Here is a 20641-nt window from a genome sequence, read left to right on the forward strand (position 1 = left end):
TTGAGCTGATGCTTCCCTGATGGGAGGCATAGTTCTTTGCACAGGGTTGTCTGGGCACCATCGGAGCACTTGTGTACTCCTACCTGTTGGCTGCCCTACCTCACAATCGACTGTAGGTTTTTTTGGATGTTTGGATCTTGGTGGCTAGGAGTGGTCTTGTGCTACTCCTGCCGGTGTGAATCATGACGTGTCTGCTGGTAGGTGCACTTTTATGGCTGCAAGTTGGGATCGAGTACTTGAACATTTCTTTCATGAAATTTACGATACTATTAACATATTCAGTAGAGAAGAGGGTGAACTATTGGGTTGGAGGTACAGGCGGGGATTGGAAGACTACTAGTCCCAGTGTGCAGCTCAATACTCTTCAGGTTCATGGTGAATGATTTGTCACTCGATGAGGTGTCTTAAGATTCCTGTCTTCTAAGGTAGAATGTATTGTATTGAGTTTTGTTTGAATGATGGAACCTAAGGCTTGGATGGTATGAGGCTTTAGGGTCATTCGATGCGCTACAGTTAGATTGAATGTTGTTGCCAATTTTTTATTTTCAACCAGAGGTGCATGAAAGTTTTTATCCCTAAGAAACCCTTCATTTTAGGTCAGATAGGTGAGTACATATCACTTGGAAATTTTGGATTTTTTTGCTCAGGTCCGAGGCTGTGAATGACGTAAAGTTAGGGCTCGTTTGTGGTGGCACGTGATTGAAAACAATTCAAGCCTGCGAAAGAAATTTTCAATAATCACTGTCATGAATGATATAGCCATAATCGCAAATCATTGTTTCTAGTCAAATGTGATCATGTGTGAGCGAAAAGAAGTGAATCATGAATGATTTGATAATATTCATGATCATATACTCATGTTCATGAGTGAGCAACATAATTCGTCAATGAGGATCCACTACACTTTTGGCTGGGACAAAAGTTGGGCACAATATGAACATGTTTAATGAAGTTTTTGATGATATTTTTTGGTGTGAAAATTGATGCCCGACCAGCATACGACCTACTATCAAAGTCCTATATAAAGGCAGGTCATGGGTCATTTCGAATTAGTCAGAGAGAGACAAAGGTTGCAGAGCCAAGACCAAGACATCTGGATCAGCAGGAAGGCAGTCATCATCTGAGCGTTCCTCAGCTGAAGGACAATGTAACATGCATTGCATAGTCAAGCACAATATCCATAGGCAGATCTTAGTTTAGATCTGAGAGCTCATTGTTGTATTCATGTTTTGGGAATATACCAATAGTTTAGGGTCTCTCTGGTCTCTTCTCTATTGTGTGTTTGCGGAGTAAGACTAACATTAATCTCTCTTTGCTTAGCGCTAATCAGATCAGCTTTCGCCTTGCATGTCACAGTTAATGAGTTGCTTTGAACACCATAAAGTAGCAAGGGATCTAATTTGATCTTTAAATCTACTTTTCATTTGAGTATAACATTGAATGTTGTAATGGTGTAATGGTGTGTTTAGGGTTTTGGAAATCAAATTTTTCTCTTGTACATACTACACAATCGAATAATCTACCTACATATGTGTGTGCATGCATGCATATACACATGCAAATACACATGCACAAATGCATGCACCCATGGCAGCATATGCAATGGTACATTTCAATTCAGATTCAACGCAGTCAATCTGGTATTTAGCTAACATACATTTTGTATATTGTTCTAGGCTTTGATGATGAACGAGGAGATTATTCCATCATTGAACGTGATCATATTGCTTATCGATTTGAGATACTGGGGTTATTGGGGAAGGGAAGCTTTGGGCAGGTGGTTAAATGCCAAGATCACAAGCATAAGGTTTTAAGAGCAATAAAACTTGTTCGGAACAAGAAAAGGTTTCATCAACAAGCTCTTATTGAAGTCAAAATCTTACAACATCTAAGAGACAAGGTAAGGGTTTACTATGGTAGTTTATTTTATGTCCATGGTCAATATTTTTATTACAAATTGTAAACGAAGTAGTTGGACCAAGCATGAGCTGAGTCTGCTTTTCCTATGCTTTAAATAAGGTATTCTTTGACTAAGTTCCATTATGTAACTTTGAGAGTTAAGTGGGTTATTTTTGTTGTGCATTAGCTAGGAAGTTGTAGTCAAATACATGGCACCAGGGACCCTTTCTTTCTGATTGGGATGACGAGATCATTGGGCACTACAGGCTGCCTGTTTGGCTCCCCCCGCCCCCTTCCCCCTCTGAGAGCATCCAGCCATGGAGGGACTACCCTCCCCTAAATTTTCTAAAGCTCATTTGAGGGTTCTGAGCATGTATTGGTGTCTGATCGTAACTAATATAAGGATCTTTTTCCTCGGGGAAAAAAAGCTTGTAGTCAAACAGTCTTTCAAACTTTTGCAGATAAGTAGACTTAATGAGAAAAGACTGCATCAACTCTCCTGATTTTCTCTAGTTGTTGGAGATTTAGAACACTCCTAAGCTTCAACCTCCTATTTTTTGATGCAATAGTATTTAGGGATGCTCTAGCCACGTTTTAATACAAATTGAATATCTAGGGTTTTTACAGACTGGTAGTTTTGCCAAGAATTGTGAGTTACCTCCAGCGCCCATGGTGATGGACAGGGTGTAACATGCGGAAGCTTTGGGGGAGATCGGTACTTCAAAGCTCAGAAAACAGCACACTTGTCGCGACGAAAATAACGCACAAAACTGAATGTAGATGTGCAGAAAAATAGAGAGAGAGAGAGAGGGAGAAGAGGACACAGTATTGGGTCCCGAATACCCTCTGTAGGGCCCCCACCACGAATGGTGTATTTGCTTTATTAGAATGATGCAAATCTGAAAAGAAATACAGAAAACTTGACCTTTCTTGGCTGAGATAACTCTGCCCTTGACATGCAGTCCTTCACCCCTTCTGCATTAACAAATCCTTGGCTGTCCTGGCCCTTTGATTAGCCTTAGCTCTTGGTGAATTATGAGAGATCAATGGAAAGAACTGTGGGCTGGGTATTTATACCCCTCTTGGACAGCAGTCGGCTGGCTAAAAGGCAGTCGGCTGTCTCACATGCTCCACGACTGAATAAAATACAGCAATAATACCTTTTAATGCTGCGCATGCTTTCACACTGGGGCTGGACACTAGGCGCATGGGCAAAAGAGGGCTGGGCACCTTGCGCCTGCTGTATAGGAGGCTGGGCAGCCTGTATGGGCTGCCCCCACACTTGCCCTACAGTCCCCTAGGACTGGATAACCAGTTGGTTACCCTTGCCCACACAAATACTTGGGGTAGCCCTATGGGCTGGCCCCTTTCCTATAAACAAACCCTAACTTGTCTACACAATGATCTAGCATCCAGTACCATACGAGATACATAGAATCACTGACATCATTCCAGAGGGAGACTCACAGCGCGGACTGGCATGGTTTCATGTGCAGGACAATGCACACCTGACCTTGGACGACTGGGATGGAACCCTGGCTGACTCGTCCCGGACTGGGCTCACATGGGACGAGTTTACCATTCCAGGTCTTGCACCTTTTGTACAGATATGTCTACGTGGCATCCAAGTGCGGGATGCACGTGACATCCCCTTCTGCTTAACTTGACGGAAGCTGTATAGCCTCCAAATAATCCGTCAATAACGCTGGATAGTCCTCGAAAAACTCTTTGTCAAGCCATACCGCTTCGTGGGTCCCTCGGTCTTGAAACTTCGTGAGGAACTGTCTTTGCCTTCGGCCGGAGGCATGCTTGAAACGGTGCAGAAGGATCTGTTCTGGAACCATAAATTCTGCTTTATCAACAATATCTGGTTCCGCCTTGTCTTTAACTTCTGAAGGGATCGGACCTGCATATGGCTTTAACCAACTGACGTGGAACACATCGTGCATAGTCCAACTCGGAGGTAGCTTCAACTGCATGGAAATCTCATTAATCTTTTTCTGGATGGGAAAGGGTCTGAAGCTCTTGAAAGACAACTTTGGGCATCGCTTGCCCACCTGCTTCAACCTTTACTTCATAATCCGAAGATAAACCCAATCCCCTTCCGAAAACTTCATATCCCTTCGGTCTTTATTGGTCTGTCGAGTGTAGGCCTCTTGCGCTTTAGTCAACCTGTCTTTTACTGACTCTAAAATCTCCTGGTAAGACTCCGTCACTCTGTTCGCTTCAGGTACTGAAGATGAGGTCCTGGTCAAAAACAACTGGAAAGGTCTTCCAAACGCTGCCTCATATGGAGTCGTGCCAATAGCTGAAGCAAAAGAATCATTCAAAATAGCTTGAACCAAAGGCAAATAAGATTCCCACTTACCTTGCTGATCGTGGACATAACACTTCAGCACATCAAAGGCCAACTGGTTGTATATCTTTGTCTGGCCGTCCGTCTGTGGAGGGAATGCACTGGAAAAATTCAATTTAGTACCAAAGTTATCAAACAATGCCCTCCAAAAATGACTGGTAAACTTGGTATCTCGGTCTGACACTATGGTCCTAGGAGTCCCGCCAATCGGATACCAATGCCAAATGAACAACTGGGCAACATCCTCGGCAGTCACATTGGCCTTGCAAGGAATAAGCATAACAAATTTGCTAAATCTATCAACAATAGTTAAGCACTGCGTATTACGCTTACTCGGACGAGGCAGATTCGTGACAAAGTCCATCGAAATATCTTGGAAAGGACCCTCAGGAATTAGCAAGGGTTGTAATAACCCTATCTTCTTTCCATGAGGAGCTTTCACCTTTTGACAAATATCGCAGCGTTGTACATATGTAAACACATCTCGCTTCATCTTTGGCCAATAATATTGCCGTTCCAAATTCTCTAGAGTCAAATTCATGTCCCTATGACCACTAGTAATGGCGTCATGGGCATCATGGACAAGAGCTGTCCTGAACGACTTCATGACACACAGTCGGCCTTTGTAGAAAAGCCAACCATCGCGTATCAGAAAGTGGCATGGTCCTGTGGCATCCAAAGCCTGTTCCCACTGTGTACCAAATTCCTCAGAATCCGCGTACGTGTGCTTTATGTCATCCAGTCGTGTACCAACAAGGTCGAGTCTAGTGGTGTGAATCGAAGTCACTTATCCCTTTCTGCTCAAAGCATCGGCCACTGGATTGGCCTTTCCTGGAAAGTACTCAATCATACCACCGAATTGCTGGAATATCTGGCTCTAGTGGTGTTGTCGGTCACTCCATTGTGCACTTGGCATTGTTTGAATCCAGCGTAATGCCTGATGGTCAGTGCGAACCTCAAAGTCACGGCCATAAAGAAAATGTTTCCAATGTTTCAAGGCCTGAATAACTGCAAGGAGTTCAGGAACGTAGACTGAGTAATTTTTCTTGGCGGGCAGTAACTTACGAGACATGTAAGCTACTGGATGACCATTCTGTTGTAACAAACCGTCAATTGCGATGTTACTCGCATCGGTGATCACTTGAAATGGCTCGTCCCACGAGGCAAGTGCTAAACAAGGCGCTTCTGATAAAGCCACCTTGAGGTTCTTGAATGCCTCCAACGCTTGTGGAGTCATTCGAGTCCGTTGCCTTCTTGTCTTCACACCCTTTAGTAGATCGGTGAGATCCGCCGAGAGGTCAGAAAACTTGTCTATGTGGGTGGAGTATGCTTGGCATATACCCACAAAGGATCTGATGTCATATGTTGTCTGAGGTACTTCCCAATTGACAATCTTGGCCACTTTAGCTGGACCTTCTGCACTAATTATGTATCCCAAGTAATGCACCTGGAACAAATAAAATTCCGACTTCTTTTCATTGACGTAGAGCTCGTTGCTTTCCAGCAACTTAAGGACTTTCTCCACATCAATGTCATGCTGCTCAATCGTAGCTAAAAATACCAGTATGTCGTCCATAAATATGAACACACACTTTCCAATTAAATCCCGGAAAACACGCATCAGCATGCGGTTGAATGTAGCCGGGGCGTTCGTCAAGCCAAATGGCATGACCACAAATTCATAGTGGGCTCGTTCCGTACGGAAGGCTATCTCGGGGATGTCCCCCTCCACAATCCTCACCTGGTGGTACCCACTCTTCAAATCAAGTTTCGAGAACACCTCTGCTCCATTCAGCCTCTCGAGAATATAATCTATTCGAAGCATCGGGAATCTACTCTTGATAGTTAGCTTATTGAGGGCACGATAATGGACACACAAACGAGAAGACCCATCTTTCTTCTTGACAAACAAGATCGGTGCTGCAAATGGCGACACGCTGGGACGGATGAAGCGAGATTGCAACAATTCTTGGAGTTGGCGGTCCAACTCTGATTCCATTGCCTTGGAAAGGTGATACCGAAACTTGCTCGGGGGCTCCGAGAGCCTAGGAGGAGGTCAATCTTGTGGTCCTCCGGTCTGGACGGGGGGAGCTGGGGAGGGAGATTGTCCCGAAGAAAAATCTTTTGAAACTTTTCATGGAGAGCCAAATACTTCTCGGAAGCACTGGCCACCGTCTGGGCTGTTTGGATATATATCATCGCACAATGTGCGCCTTTCCTGACTGCTCGCTTAGCTTGCAAGTGGCTTATGAGCGGAAAGTTCGAAATTCTTGGTTCACACTTAATGGTCACTGGGGCGTTTGACACATTCTGATTAATCTGGAACGTGTGCTTGTCCCTCTTGACATCAGGAAGAAACTTGTGAAACCACTGAATGCCCAAAATTATGTCTGCTCCTACAAGAGGGGCAACCATAAAATCACGCACAAATTCTATGCCCTGAATAACTAAATTAGCACCTAGAGCTTCATACTTGACGCTTGTTGTCATGCTTGTGCTAAAACCTTCAACCTGTTTGTCCACCGAAGTCAGGACGAAACGGGCACCCGTGAACACATCCTCCGTGCTGCCCCGCTGTCAAACAAGACAACGACTCTCTGGCCACCTATGTAGCCAAAGGACTTGAGCAATTCGTTGTGCTCATACTCCTGGTCATGGGCGCCCTTCTGCTTATCTTCGAGCTCCCGACTAATAATTGCTCCAACTGAAGCATTGGGATTTGAAGAACTAGGGACAGCCATTGGGGTCTGTGTGGGAGCTGGGCTCACCACGAAAGCTGTGGAGGTTGTGGTGGCGGTCTTTGGAGTCTTCTTAGGACACTCCCGAGAAGTATGTTCTTTTGTGTGACAAAAGAAACATCTACCCTCGTACTGAGAAATCTCGTCAGCACTCAACTTGCCACCTGTCTCGCCTGCCTCTGTTTTCTGGTCTGGAGTAAGCTTAGACACATTGTTCGAGTTCTCGGAGCGAGAGGCTCCCGTGCTCTGTCTTGGGGAAGACCCCGTTTGGTTTAGGCCTTTTCCCCGCGAGGTGGTAGCCTTGGGAGTAGCCGGCCGGGAAGTCTTGGGCTTGCCATCATTATGCTTCATTTCTGCACTCTGCGCAAGCGAGAGTGCGTCTTCAAAGGTGGCTGGCCTAAACATACGCACCTCTCACTTTATTTGCGTGTCAAGGCCATACAAAAACTACCCTTTCTTGTCTGAATTAGATAAGCCTAATTGCAAACATAAAGTCGAAATTCTATTGGCAAACTGAAGGACTGGTTGCGCGCTCTGACGTTGTGTGAAGTTTTTGGGGAACCTCAAACTCAACTTGTACATGTGTACATGATTGTTGTTCGTGTTGTGGTAAAGTCATAGGAGCACCCATTGACTCAGTGTGGGCGTCGTGGATGCGGTAGTCAGGCTTTTGGTTTTGATGGAAGTGAATATGCAGGAAAAAATGATCAGATCTTGGAAGCACAGGCTCGTCCGGAACGTAGCTGCTGGAGGTAGTATCAGCTGTTCGATGGCTCGTATGTGTGCGCGGTCGTCTTGAATATGTGTGGGCGCGTCAAAATACAACGGGCACTCGAGGTTGCAATTGAAGTTTGTGGAGGGCATGGGCAGAAAAAGCTGATAAGGGGCCAAAGTTGCCTTAGACTTGGTGTGAAAAGGAATAAAGTGGCCATCTTTTAGGTAAAATGAAAATTATGATATTAATGTGGCCAAAAAAGCATGCTGCGTGGAGCTTTGAATGGCCGCCAGTGCATACCATCCAGAAGCTGGCGAAGCATGGAGAGGTGGCGGGTGATACGCGAGCTGGAGAAAAAGGTGAAGGGGGGCTTTGTTGTTTGAGGGGGGGCTCTCGGGCGTAGTCGGGGGCACACACAGAGGTGGTCGGCCTGGCTGGTGACACCAAGGAGCAGTCGCAGGTGGCCGCTTGGGGACACGGAGGCGTCCCTTGTGAAGAGCAGGTGGCTGCTACTGGCGGAGACGTGGGGGGTCTCGTTGAACGCATAGGTGTCAAGGCGCAGAGTGTGGCTGCAGGAAGAGGGCGCCAGCTGTGAGAGTCGACGGGCTGGTGTGAGCGACGCCTTCTGTGGGCCGCCTTGTGAAGTGCTGGGTTAGTGGAAGAGGTGACTCGGGCGCAGCGGTGGCTGGCGTCAAAGGTCTACGGGCTGGTGACTGCAGCCGCAAGTGTATGCAGAGAAGCAAAGGTGGTGATTGGGACTAGGTTGACGGGCTGATAGTGTTCGAGTGTGGGCCTGGCGCTAAAGGCAGTGGACTGGCGTCAAGGTGCAAGTCAAGAGTGGAGCGCACGCGTGTGTGGGAGGGTTAGCGAGTGAAGGCAAAACAGGTGGGTCAGAAGCTGGTAGATTCTGCAGGCGACGGCGGCTGGAAAGGATAGGGGCTGCCGGGTAGTTGTGGAACGCTTTGTTGGCGCTGCAGCAAGTGATGTGAGGAGGCCGCCGTGTTGAAAAGGGGGTTTTTTTAGGCACAGCTGACGATACTGCTGGGACAGGATGGATAGCAGATACTGGCGCAGCTACAGGTGTTAAAGCATGGGCTGGCGTGTGGAGGCCGCCTAGGTGCTGGTGTTGAGGAAAAAAGGTAGAGAAGCGGGCTGCCACAGAGCAGAGTTTGTGGAGCGGTGGCTGAAGCAAGTGAAAGAGTTTAGTGGAACCAGGCAAGCAGGTGTTTGTAAAGCTGCTGGCGACAAAGTAAGGGAGTTGCTCTCGGTTTTCTGGTGGCTGGCAGTGGCAGATAGAGAAGACGAGAAGAGGGAGCCATCTTGGTGCTGTGGTTTAAGAGATAGGGAGGTTCAAAGGTGTAGCTGGGTTTTGCTTTGAGAACTGGCAGTGTGCTGGTGGTGTAGGAGAGAGTGATCTTCAGTTGAGGTGCAGTGCAGTGAACGAAGAGGTCGGCTGCAGAGAAGCAAGAGTGAACGGATTTGGAGTGACCAGGAGCTGGAGTGGACTGATTGCGAGTGGATGCCAGATAAAGCTGGCTCTGAGGATATTCGGGTTATCTATCTCTGTAAAGATCAAGGTCTGTTCTGAAATATAAGTCTTGTTTATGCTCTTTGGTCTGGTGTTCTGGTGTGTTTGCATGCGTGTGTGGAAGTGTGGCACTCTATAAAGGCGTAGACAGCTTTACCGCTTCCGTGCCATCAACGTGCTCCCTTGAACTTGTCTTCGCGAGTCGCTCAAGGTGGTGGGGCGGTAGAAACTGCTGCTTAAGGTCGCGGACAAACTCGTCCCACACATAAGCGGCCATACCTAATCTGGTGTGGGCATGAGCCCACTGAGTCCACCAAGGAATGTCCTCACCTTCCAGTACCATTTGGCTAAGATCACTTTGTGAGTATCTGTCTTTCTAACTACGGCAAAGTAAGCTTCAAACTGATGCAACAATGAATAGAGAGTTGTGGGATCGAGTTTACCATTATACTTACTGAAGTTCATTTTCTCGGGAAAATGATTCGAGGGCGCCGCTGGTGTCAATATGGCGTCCAAAGCTGCAATGTAACCCTCATGTTCCATGCGTTGCATGGCTTCGTCATCACGTTGTCAGATCTCCAATGCATGCATCTGCAACTCAAGCAAAGAGCTCGGCTGCGGTCGTGACCCCGCGAAGAGGGTCCCTGTGTCGAGTATCTGGAATCTGGGATACGGAAGGAGAGGGAGGAGGAGATGGAAAACGCGACGCTGGAGAACGGGTACGCTCTTCTAGAGCGAGGATATGCGCCTTCTGCTCTTGCAACTTGGTCGTTTGGTCTCGCATCATCTGCTGGAACATCTCTGTAACACTCAAGCCTGGTGCCCTAGCTGGGCTCCCCGGTGCACTTTGGTCCCAAGGTTCTTGGTCTCTCTCGTGATTGAAGCTCGCCATAGCAGGAAAATGCACTTCCTTTTCGGAGCGCAATTTGACCATCCACTGTGTGTGGGGGAGATGTCCGGAGGCTGAAAACCAACCGTCCTTCGAGGGAGAGGAGTCACTCCGAAAGGGGTAGTCCACCGGCATCTGAAAACCAACCACAGGAGCGAGAAAAAATTCTGGTTTCTTTGCTGAATCTTTGCACTTGAAGTAGGCTCTGATACCTCTGTAACATGCGGAAGCTTCGGGGGAGATTGGTAACTTCAAAGCTCAGAAAACAGCACACTTGTCGCGACGAAAATAACACACAAAACTGAATGTAGATGTGCAGAAATAGAGAGAGAGAGAGAGGGAGAAGAGGACACAGTATTGGGCCCTGAATACCCTCTGTAGGGCCCCCACCACGAATGGTGTATTTGCTTTATTAGAATGATGCAAATCTGAAAAAGAAAATACAGAAAACTTGACCTTTCTTGGCTGAGATAACTCTACCCTTGACCTGCAGTCCTTCACCCCTTATGCATTATCAAATCCTTGGCTGTCCTGGCAATTTGATTAGCCTTAGCTCTTGGTGAATTATGAGAGATCAATGGAAACAAGTGTGGGCTGGGTATTTATACCCCTCTTGGACAGCAGTCGGCTGCTAAAAAGGCAGTCGGCTGTCTCACATGCTCCACGACTGAATAAAATACAGCAATAATACCTTTTAATGCTGCGCATGCTTTCATACTGGGGCTGGATACTAGGCGCATGGGCAAAAGAGGGCTGGGCACCTTGTGCCTGCTGTATAGGAGGCTGGGCAGCCTGTATGGGCTGCCCCCACACTTGCCCCTTTTCCCAGGGTTGATTATCTACGGGATCTGATCTTGGTTGGTTATGAGGTTTTTCATACCTTCTCCAGGTTGGAAACACCACATTCAACTTTGGGGAGTGTTCTTACACTTGGGTTTGGAACCATTATTTGGAGCAACACGTCACAGCCTACATGGTTGTTTTCTTCTAGAGGAGCGGTACACCTGGTAGCTTGTTTGTGTAGCTGAGTTGCTGAGGAGATTACTTGTGGAGCTTTCCTGGTACCTGTTTCTGCAATCTTTTATCTTTGATCGAGGACGGCGTCTCTGGCCTCTTGGAGTTCACTCAGCATCCGGTGCTAAGAGGCGGTGTTAGACATCATCTCCTTGTTGCTGGCTTCCTGTTTGGTGTCCTATTTTAGCCTCTAGGACTGACCATGTTAGCTACAGGTTGAGTGGTGGGACTTTCGTGCAGTTTGTACATATGTATATACCGCTCAAATGCATTACGTACAATGTTCAGGGCCTTTTCCATGTAAATAAATGGAGGCTAGTGTGGGACTACATTAATAGTAGTAAGCCGCATATGGTGTGTTTGCAGGAGCACAATCAACACTCCTTCGCGGGTCGTGAAGGATATTTTGCTGGGTTTCGGATTTTCTATGCTGGTTCTTATGCTTTCTCTGGTGTTGCAACTTGCTCTGCTTGTACATCATGAGTCGCAGCCACATGTTGCATACAATGATATGCAGGGCCATTTCCTTGTCGTTCAATGTATGCTTAGTGGGGAGATTTATGAGTTTGCCTCGGTTTATGCCTCGCAAACTTCTGCTACGCGAGCTGAAATGTGGCACTGTTTGACAGCCTACCCTTGGATGGGACATGCTTTTCTTTGCGGGGATTTTAATAATGCACGTGATCCCGGGGACAATAGTACACATCGGTCTCATATACTCTTAAGGGAACGTCACGCTTGGGGTCATGCTTGATTCCTTGCACGCTTGTGATTTATGGCTGCATCTTATGCCAGGTCGCACTGGCTATACTTTCCATCACAATGCTCTCACTAGCTATTGGGCTAGATTGGACTGATGGTACATGTTGAATGCAGTGCAGTTTGATGCTTTTATCTTCACAATGAGCTTGGATTTCTCGATGCGCTTGTCGGATCATTTCCCAATCTTTGTTACGTTGCATTTTGGTTTCCCACTGCAGGATGTACCACTGCCTTGCAAGAGGCTCTTGTTGGTTAATAATAGTTATCTCAAGCATCATTGCTTCCAGTTCATGGTACATTCTCATTGATCGCCTTGTTTTGCATGTTTTTGCCGATGCCGACTGGGCATAGAATCGTTTTTCCATGGGCATGCAAGATGTTATCCGAGACTATGGCAAATGCCACATGGGAGGCTTACAAACTCGGGTGGCCACTAAGTCTCAATGTGGTAGGCGGGAAGAAGAAGAACTTGCACGCTTAAAGGGGACCCCAGGAGGTCGTGGGGAGGGCTGCTGCAGGCCTGAGGCGAGGGCGACCTAGAGCTAGAAGCCCTAGAGGGCAGTCGCGGTGGCAGCATGGAGGTTTCTCTCTCTCACCACACACACACGTGTGTATAATTTTTCGAAACCTATGTTTTTTTTTTAGCAATGGATGAAACCATTTGAAAAAAAGCTTCGAAACCTCAAAATGTTTCTTGTGACTATGCTCGTTGGATTGCTTCTCTGGTTCTGAATAAGCCTCCTCCTTAGATTGCTCCTCCAAGGTCTTTGGACAATCCTTCCCGATGTGCTCGGTGGAGTCACAATAAAAGCATTGTCAAGGAGCCATCTTGGCGTGATGCTCTTCAAGGACACCGAGGCCTCCCCACTTGCCCTGTCCTTACCATCCTCGGCCTTGGATTGGCCACCCTTGTTTTTGCCTTTCTGCTTCCCCTATTTTTGAGTCCCAAACTTGAAATTCTCTCACGTCTAGAGGGTTATAGCAAGACAAATCGCATTAGAAAGATCACGGGGCCGATGTGCATGACATTTGTGTGCAAAGACGGTTTCAAACCATCCACAAATCGTCAACTTGCTCCGACCGTAGTATGGTCCTTGGGAGCATCAACAAAAGCTTCTAAAAATGAGCAAGATAGTGGGTTATCAATTTGCCATGTTTTTACATTAAACTCCCCCATTGTTTTTTCAATTCATGCTCATAGTCTACAGGAATAAACAGCCCCAACACCGCCTTGCGGCAGTCATCCCATCAAGTCACGGAGTGGTGCCTAAGAGAGCGGCATGCATCAAAGCTGTATGCACCAAATGAAGTTGAAAAATATTTGAACTGCTTGCTATTGCTGATGTGGCAGCCATCTCGTGGGTCCAATTGATGATGACTTCTCCGTCCATCTTCTCGTTGAACTTGGGAAGCTTCAAAAGCTTCATTAATTGAGCTCGTTTCTCACAAGGCATGGAGGAAGAACTTGGCAAACCAGTAGGCCATAGATATAGAGCCGGTGAAGGTGAGTGAGAACTGTCCGACGAATCCATGAAGGAGACCGTCGATTATGCGAATGACGTCTCTCATGCTGACTACGCGTAGGTGTAGAATGATGACTGTCGGACTGGGAGTGAAGCTCATCCATTACATCCTGGCCTGCATCCAAAGGAGTGAAAAATCCTCCAGAGGAAAGTTTTTCCACTTCATCCTTGGAATCGTCCAACACTTGCTCTGAAGCATGGCCCTTGTAGATTCCAGATCCGGAATACTAGGTGCTAACTCCATCCTGTCGAGATGGGCAGATATAGCCTCCATTTTAGCTGCCTATGCGTCCGTGGATGCCTTCATATTGAGGATCACATCAGGTAGTTGTGAATCCATGACAAACATCTAGTGATTAAGGGCCGATTGGTGAGGGATTTCAGCTGTGTGTGGTGAGGTAAGGGTTTGGTGGGGCGCATATACCCCAAACAACCCAAGTGCAATGAAGAGAACCCAAATATACACTTTTCCCAAACCTGAATTTATGCATTCTTGGAATCTAGGGTTTTGGATGCTCTACCCTATCCAAGTAGTCACGCACATGGGTGCCAGAAAAGAAAAATTTGCAGGTTTCCTAGGCTTTGATACTGACTCTAGAACACTTGCGCCTTTGTGCTAGGGTTTTCCAGAGATAGAAAAAAGAGTCCGGCAGAATCATACATACAACACACACGAGTCCTAAACGACTGCGTTGTATTATGTACAAGAAATAAGTAATACAAGTACAAGATGTGGTTGAGAATGAAGACGTCAAATCACAGCCCTGTGACCTACTGTTCATTCTTGGCTAGCAGTTCGCCTACAGAGAAACACTCTATATGAAGTACAACGCTGAGGAAAGCATATGAATATGACAATTTGGCTACCCACCTATATATTGCACCAATGCTCCTAGTTGGCACATAGACCCTCCACGGGCGAAGGTGGCCAAAGAGAGATTTTGGCGGTTATGGATAGGGGAGAGTCGCCCTTTCACGCAACTTCAGTGGGATCCAGGGGAGTGGAAATGGCACGATCCCTTTGATAGAGAGGAGGCTCTTGGTACCCCTTTCTTTGCTTACTCTGCATGGCTAGGCCTCAGGATTCACATGCCCGCAATCGAGGGCACTCCAGCAACAGCAAGGCACTGGTACTCTTAGGGCCTCCCTTCTCAGTTTCTCTCAGATTTCTAGAAGAGGCTGTGGGACAGTTTTTGGCCACAAAAGATCATTCTCTTTCTGTGGAAGTTGGCACATCAGAGCCTGGCGGTTGGCACTTGGCTGTCCATCAGAGGCAGGCCAGCAGCTTGTTCGAGGTGTGGCCATCTCCAAGAGTCCCAAATTTGCTCATTTCTTCCCAAAACTCCTCGCTTGAGGTAGATTCAAAGGAGTCTTGTCTTCTTCTTAATAGGGCTGCACTCTGTTAAGTGTTGGTCATTTAATGGGATTGAAGGCTTGTGGGTTTGAGGAAGTATGGTTTGATGCAATATAATCGACTAGATTGTCACTTCCAACAACCTCCTAAATCATGGATTAGATCTGAGGTTAGCCATGTCCATGGCTATGCACATGGCACAATTGCTACAAGATAGTGAGTACAATGAATGTCCAAACAGTGCACTGACCTGAATTAGGGTTTCCCCACCGGGAACACCCTCCTTCCTTGATGTAGTGGCTGCCTGGTCTTGAAGGCTACAACTCTTGGCTGTAGGCGACCACACAGAGATTGAGATCTGTGTTTTCAATGCCAATACGGCTGGCTGAAAACACAACACCCCCTTTGGCTTGCGTTTATGCTTTTCTATTGGCCTGAATGACTGAGAACTCAATGGTCATAATCTAGGAATGAAGAATGGAGCAAAGGGGCAAAGGCAGAAGCCTTATGTAGGCTCATGGGTGCTGGTCAGCCATCCCTTCACAGGATGACTGGGCAATTTGGTCAAATATTGGAAAATGCCTTTTATGGGGAACCTCTTTTAGCCATTCCATTGCCCCTTTTTCTTGGGCTATTGGTCACCCAAATGGGTGCCCATGAGCTGCTTTGACCATTGCCCATGGCCGCACCTTATCCTCTATTACCTTGTTAGTAGCCTTGGACAAGAGGCTTTCACACAGGTAGACATTAAACCTTCTATCTGACGGGACCACTATTCCAGGCACCAAACCGGAGGTCTAATAAATGCCTGGGACAGATGCACATCATTTCAGCTTGCAGCAAGTGGGTTATATTTGACTTGTGCATAACTTGCACATAGACTTTGACACTGACTTGACCCTAGAACTAGATGGTGGCTGGTGATGACATGTCCCTGGACAAGGGCTCACAAAATGCATAGTGCCCATCCCAAAAGGAGTCTTGAGTGTACTAAGTAGCGAGAATGTCTACTGGCACCCTAGTACAGTAAGTGTGGGCGTGACAGGTTCTTTGGGTCACGGAGGTGGGGGCAGCTCTACTTTATTAGGAGGATGTCGCAGGTCTCGCCCTTCAGCTCACACATTTTGAAATATTGGCCATACCTGCCTCCTCGGCATCTATGCCCCAGTGGACCTCAGAGTCTTGTGTAAGCCAGAGGTAGGAGATCATCAGTAACATTGCCGCGCACGGCACATTTGGTTCCTGATGCAGCGAGGCCATTGATGGGTCTATGACCTTGTCAGCGGAGACTGTCCATTTCATTTGGATGGACATTATCCACACCATTTGCGGGTGATGGTAGTGCCTCATAGGTGACTTGGATCGGAACCTTTTGTACCGTATTGCCTCTATTGAGGGTTGTAGTTTTGCTTTATGCAGAAGCTTTCTTTTGACTAATGGAGGGATCTTTTCTTTGGGGAGGGGGGGGGGGTGGGGGAGAGACCAATGTGATGATCTTTCACATCTCTAGGGTGCGAATGAGCATGCATAATTTAGCATACAAAGGGGAACAAATAGAGGTGAACTGCTCCACATACGTGGGTGATAAATACTTAGTGCAAAAGCTAGAAAGTCTATAAATAAACTTAGACCTATATCTTTTAGTGCTAATTCAGTAATAACCGTGGGTGAACATGAATAATAACTTGCACTTTGTATATATACCATATATAAGGGGCTTGTTCTGACCTCAGTTGTGCCCACTTCCAATGATGTTTTTATCACCATCCTAATTAGGTTGTGTCATGCCAACATGGATGTCTCCTTGTTGGATTCTCAATGACACGTAAGTTTTTTTGTAAATGCATGGTCAAAGATGAAGGGTGGATTTTGGTATTGAGTAAATGTTCTGACTTGATGGTACAACTTCTTTTAGGGTGGATTTTGGTATTGAGTAAATGTTCTGACTTGATGGTACAACTTCTTTTATGGTTTTATGAGCCGATAAAGTGTTTTCCACAGAATACCTCATCAATTACCAGCCAGTCTCAGCTTTTCCCTTTCATTGTTGAGTGATGTGTGCTCAGTCTGCAAAATAATTCTCCTTGTCATGACTATAGAAAGGGCTCTTCTTGCCTGCTGGCTTGAAAGGAACACTTTGGTGTAAAGTTGTTTCATGTTTCACAGCCTCTTTGATTTACGTTATGAGGTATTTTTTCATTGACAACAGTTAGCTCTCATGTACCTTCGTAAGTAATTACACTGTTCGAGTTTGAAGGCCCTTTAGAAGATTTGTAACAACATTCTTGGACAAAGTGGGAGAGATTATCAGGTGATGATGAATTTTTCCTCCTGTGGAGCAGCTGTCCACCCGGTCTTCACAAAAATCTGACTGAGTAGTGGGCCTCTTGGTTAGTTCGCCGAATTTGGGTGGAGGTTGGTCACAGGTCAAATCCTGTTGGCCCCATGCTTTCACCTTTTTCTAGATCTTCCATGGTATATCCAGGGTGAACACATTCTTGTAGTTGGTTGGTCACAGGTTGGCCACAGGGTGGACATATTCTTGTAGTTCCTGGCACAAGTGGTGGGCCAATATCATACTTGGGTGCTGGGTGGTGTGAAGATGCTGGACAACGGCGGACTTCCCTTTTTGATGAATTGGGGTTTGCCGTGCCACCTGCAAGCTTATTGCCTGATGCTGAAGCAGCCTTACCTTCTTAAACTCTAGAGTTCTCTCTGTGGAAATTTAGCGAAAGAAGTATTTATGTACATTAACCCTTGACCTTTACAAAAAGTTATGCTATTGTTAAGATCATCATTGCCACATTGCAATAACCTTATATCTCTTATCCTCCAACATCTGATTGTATGATTCATATACAAATTGACATCTAGCAGTTTGTGGAAGGTTTTTGCAGGCTGAAGAAGAAGCTTCTAGCTATAATGTTGTGACCATACATGAAAGCTTCTATTTCCGTGGTCATCTATGCATTTCATTCTCACTCCATGACATCAGTCTGTATGAGCTAATCAAAAGGAACAATTTTCAAGGGATAAGCCTGATAGTGATTAAAAGCTTTGCCACACAACTCTTGACGACCCTGAGATTTTTGCGGAAACTTCATGTCATTCACTGTGATTTGAAACCTGAGAACATCCTGTTACAACACCCTTCCACATCGAAAATCAAAGTCATAGATTTTGGATCAAGTTGTTTTGATCATGAAAGAAGTATGTCATGACCAAAAGCCATCTAGACATTAAGTATGCTGATTAAAAGAAAAAATGTTTTTTAATTCCTTATTCAATAAACCATATTATTCAATAAACCAAGCAACCATATCTTTATCATGCGCTGACGTTGTCAATGGGTTATATATGTAATGTATACATAGATACATATACATACATACATAGATACATATATATATATGTGTGCGCGCGCGTGTGCGTGCATGTGCAGGTATGTATGTATGTATGTATGCAAGTGCCTAATAGAATAGAAGGGAGAGAGTGTTCTTTTTGACTAACAAACACATACTTGGTGGGTTTTATAATTGCAGTTTATACATACATACAGAGCCGCTTTTACCGCTCTCCAGAAGTGATACTAGGTATTAAGAACTTTGTCTTGTTTCCTATGTTTTTGCAACTGCATCTACCTTTTCTTGTGTAGGGGAAAATAAAACACATAATCTTTTCCAAGTTCTGTTTACGGTGAAGGGTCGATGCGACCAAAAAGCTGTTACATGTGATCCATGAGTAAACTGGATGTCAGGACAATATGAAGAAAGTGAAAAGACTAACTGCTAAAAGGATAGACAGAGCCACGTACTACTTAGACCATGTGTGCTCAATAAAGTAGGCAGCAGAGGAACCTCATGCGTCCGAATTCAGAATGAGTCAACCTCCTCATGAACAGCCTACTTGGCCTCAATATCTATGTGGTGGAGCCACTTTGTGTTGCTGAAGCAAATCCTAAATGTGGAGCTGTCGGGCAGAGGGTCTCGGTCTCCTGGACCTGGTGCGTTCAGCTCTTTGGAGGGCATGTTCTCTTTCACAGAGTACTTTGTAAGTGCGTGGTGTTACCCTGTCACAGCGTCGGGGTCCACGAACGATAGTAGACCAACACTTCAAAGACGAGACAGAGTGTGAAAATACAGTGGAAGAATCATAGATAATACAATAACACCTCACTGAGCCGGAACGGCCGGCCCCCCATAGGAATCCTCTTTATTCAATGAGAAGCTTTTTACAATAACCAAGGTGCGGGTGTGCACAACCCTAGATCTTTCCACAAATATTTGAGAGAAGAACAACTCAGCTCCAGTTAGCTGAGGAACAGTCACCAAGAGAAGCCCCTTAAATAGGCCTCAAATCAGCTCTTGGTCTTCACACGTGTGGACCACTGCTGCTGAACCCTTTATGACCAGCGTATGCAGGAGGTGCTGGGCGGTACGGCTGGTACCCCTCAGTACAAATGGCATAAGCAAGGAAGAGGTGACTGCTGAACTCGGTGTATGGCCTGCACAAGAAAAAGGGGCAAGGTTGTGTGCTGTACGGCCAGCGCTGAATAGAGAGAGTGTTCCCGACTGCTGCCCCTTCTCTCTTCCACGAATTCAGCCCATCCTCTCTTTTGTTGGAGTCGGCCAGCTCTTTTTTAGCACTTGCGTTTTTCCCCTTTTGCCAAAAGTGGTCTTACCTGCCAAAAATAACTACTTTTAAGATTTTTCCCAAACTTACTGGACAAGTTACAAGTAGGCGCCTCCTTTTGTCCACCTATAGATGCCCAAAATAATAATATGTGCAGCCCTTCATTAATGATGTGTGAAAACACCAACTTATAAACATTATAAGTCACTTTATTGATAAAATCCCATGTTGCTCATGCTGTGTGGCCATCTCTCAGGCCAATCCATGCCAGTGAATGCTTCAGCTTTCTTCTGTGGAAAATCCCCGTTCACACCTTAGATCTGCTGAGTGTGTGAAACATTGGTCAAGACTGAGAAGGGACCAAATGGTGACATCCCCTCCGTCTTATAAAGTAGTTGTCCGCACCTATATAAACTTGATACCACTGAGATATCCTTCAAGAATAGCAGATGCAGTGTGAATCCATGATATTTCATAATTCTGGTATTATTGCCATACGTCTAGATCCGCGATCTGACACTAGATACGGGCACAAGAGCCAACCGTATCAACAAAGAATCATCTTTATCCATATCCATATCCCGAGTCAACAACTCTGATAATAAGCAGACACAGGCACAAGAGTCAACTGTGTCTCATATATCCATAATTCCATAAACCGGATAATAACTAGACACAGGGACAAGAGTCAACTGTGTCTCAAATATCCATAAATCCATAAGTAGCTTTAAGTACCTGCAAAAATAAAGAATAAGTAGAATACATAGCCAAAAAACATCTTGCCATGCCATTGGACTTCATAAGGGCACCACGCCTATGATCCATATGCATGCCCAAGCCAAACATGCTTCACATATCCATATGGCTCACTAGGGCAACAGCCCTTCCATGAAGCCATACATGATCGCATGGGTTTTCCCTTCCACGAGACTTCACTCACTAGGGTCACTAACCCTTCCATGAGTCTAGATATTGACTCACTAGAGTCACCAACTCTTGCATGAGTTCACAGTCACTCACTAGGGTCGCTAACCCTTCCATGAGTTCATGAAATACTCGCTAGACAGAGTCACCAACTCTTCCATGATCCCATGATTTCACATAGTGAGAGATCAGGGTCACCAACTCCTTTTACTAGATGGAGTCTATGGAGTCACCAACTCCTCTCACTGGACAAAGTCACCAACTCTTCCATGAGTTCATATACTCACTCACTAGAGTCACCAACTTT

At 45.9% G+C, this 20641-nt stretch overlaps 1 protein-coding gene across 1 annotated transcript in view; it reads left to right on the forward strand.

The window, feature by feature from the left end:
- The window catches only part of LOC147606803 (uncharacterized), an 80405-nt gene that overhangs the window by 36840 nt on the left and 22924 nt on the right, over positions 1–20641 (forward strand). Inside the window, exons 7-9 of the mRNA XM_086791207.1 lie at positions 1677–1900; positions 17676–17988; positions 18321–18371. Coding sequence (XP_086647333.1) covers positions 1677–1900; positions 17676–17988; positions 18321–18371 — 588 coding nt within the window. The remainder of the gene's footprint in view (positions 1–1676; positions 1901–17675; positions 17989–18320; positions 18372–20641) is intronic.

This window comes from Cibotium barometz, chromosome 56 (assembly GCF_041138505.1).
Source record: "Cibotium barometz isolate CiBa-2024 chromosome 56, ASM4113850v1, whole genome shotgun sequence".
Taxonomy (NCBI): Eukaryota; Viridiplantae; Streptophyta; class Polypodiopsida; order Cyatheales; family Cibotiaceae; genus Cibotium; species Cibotium barometz.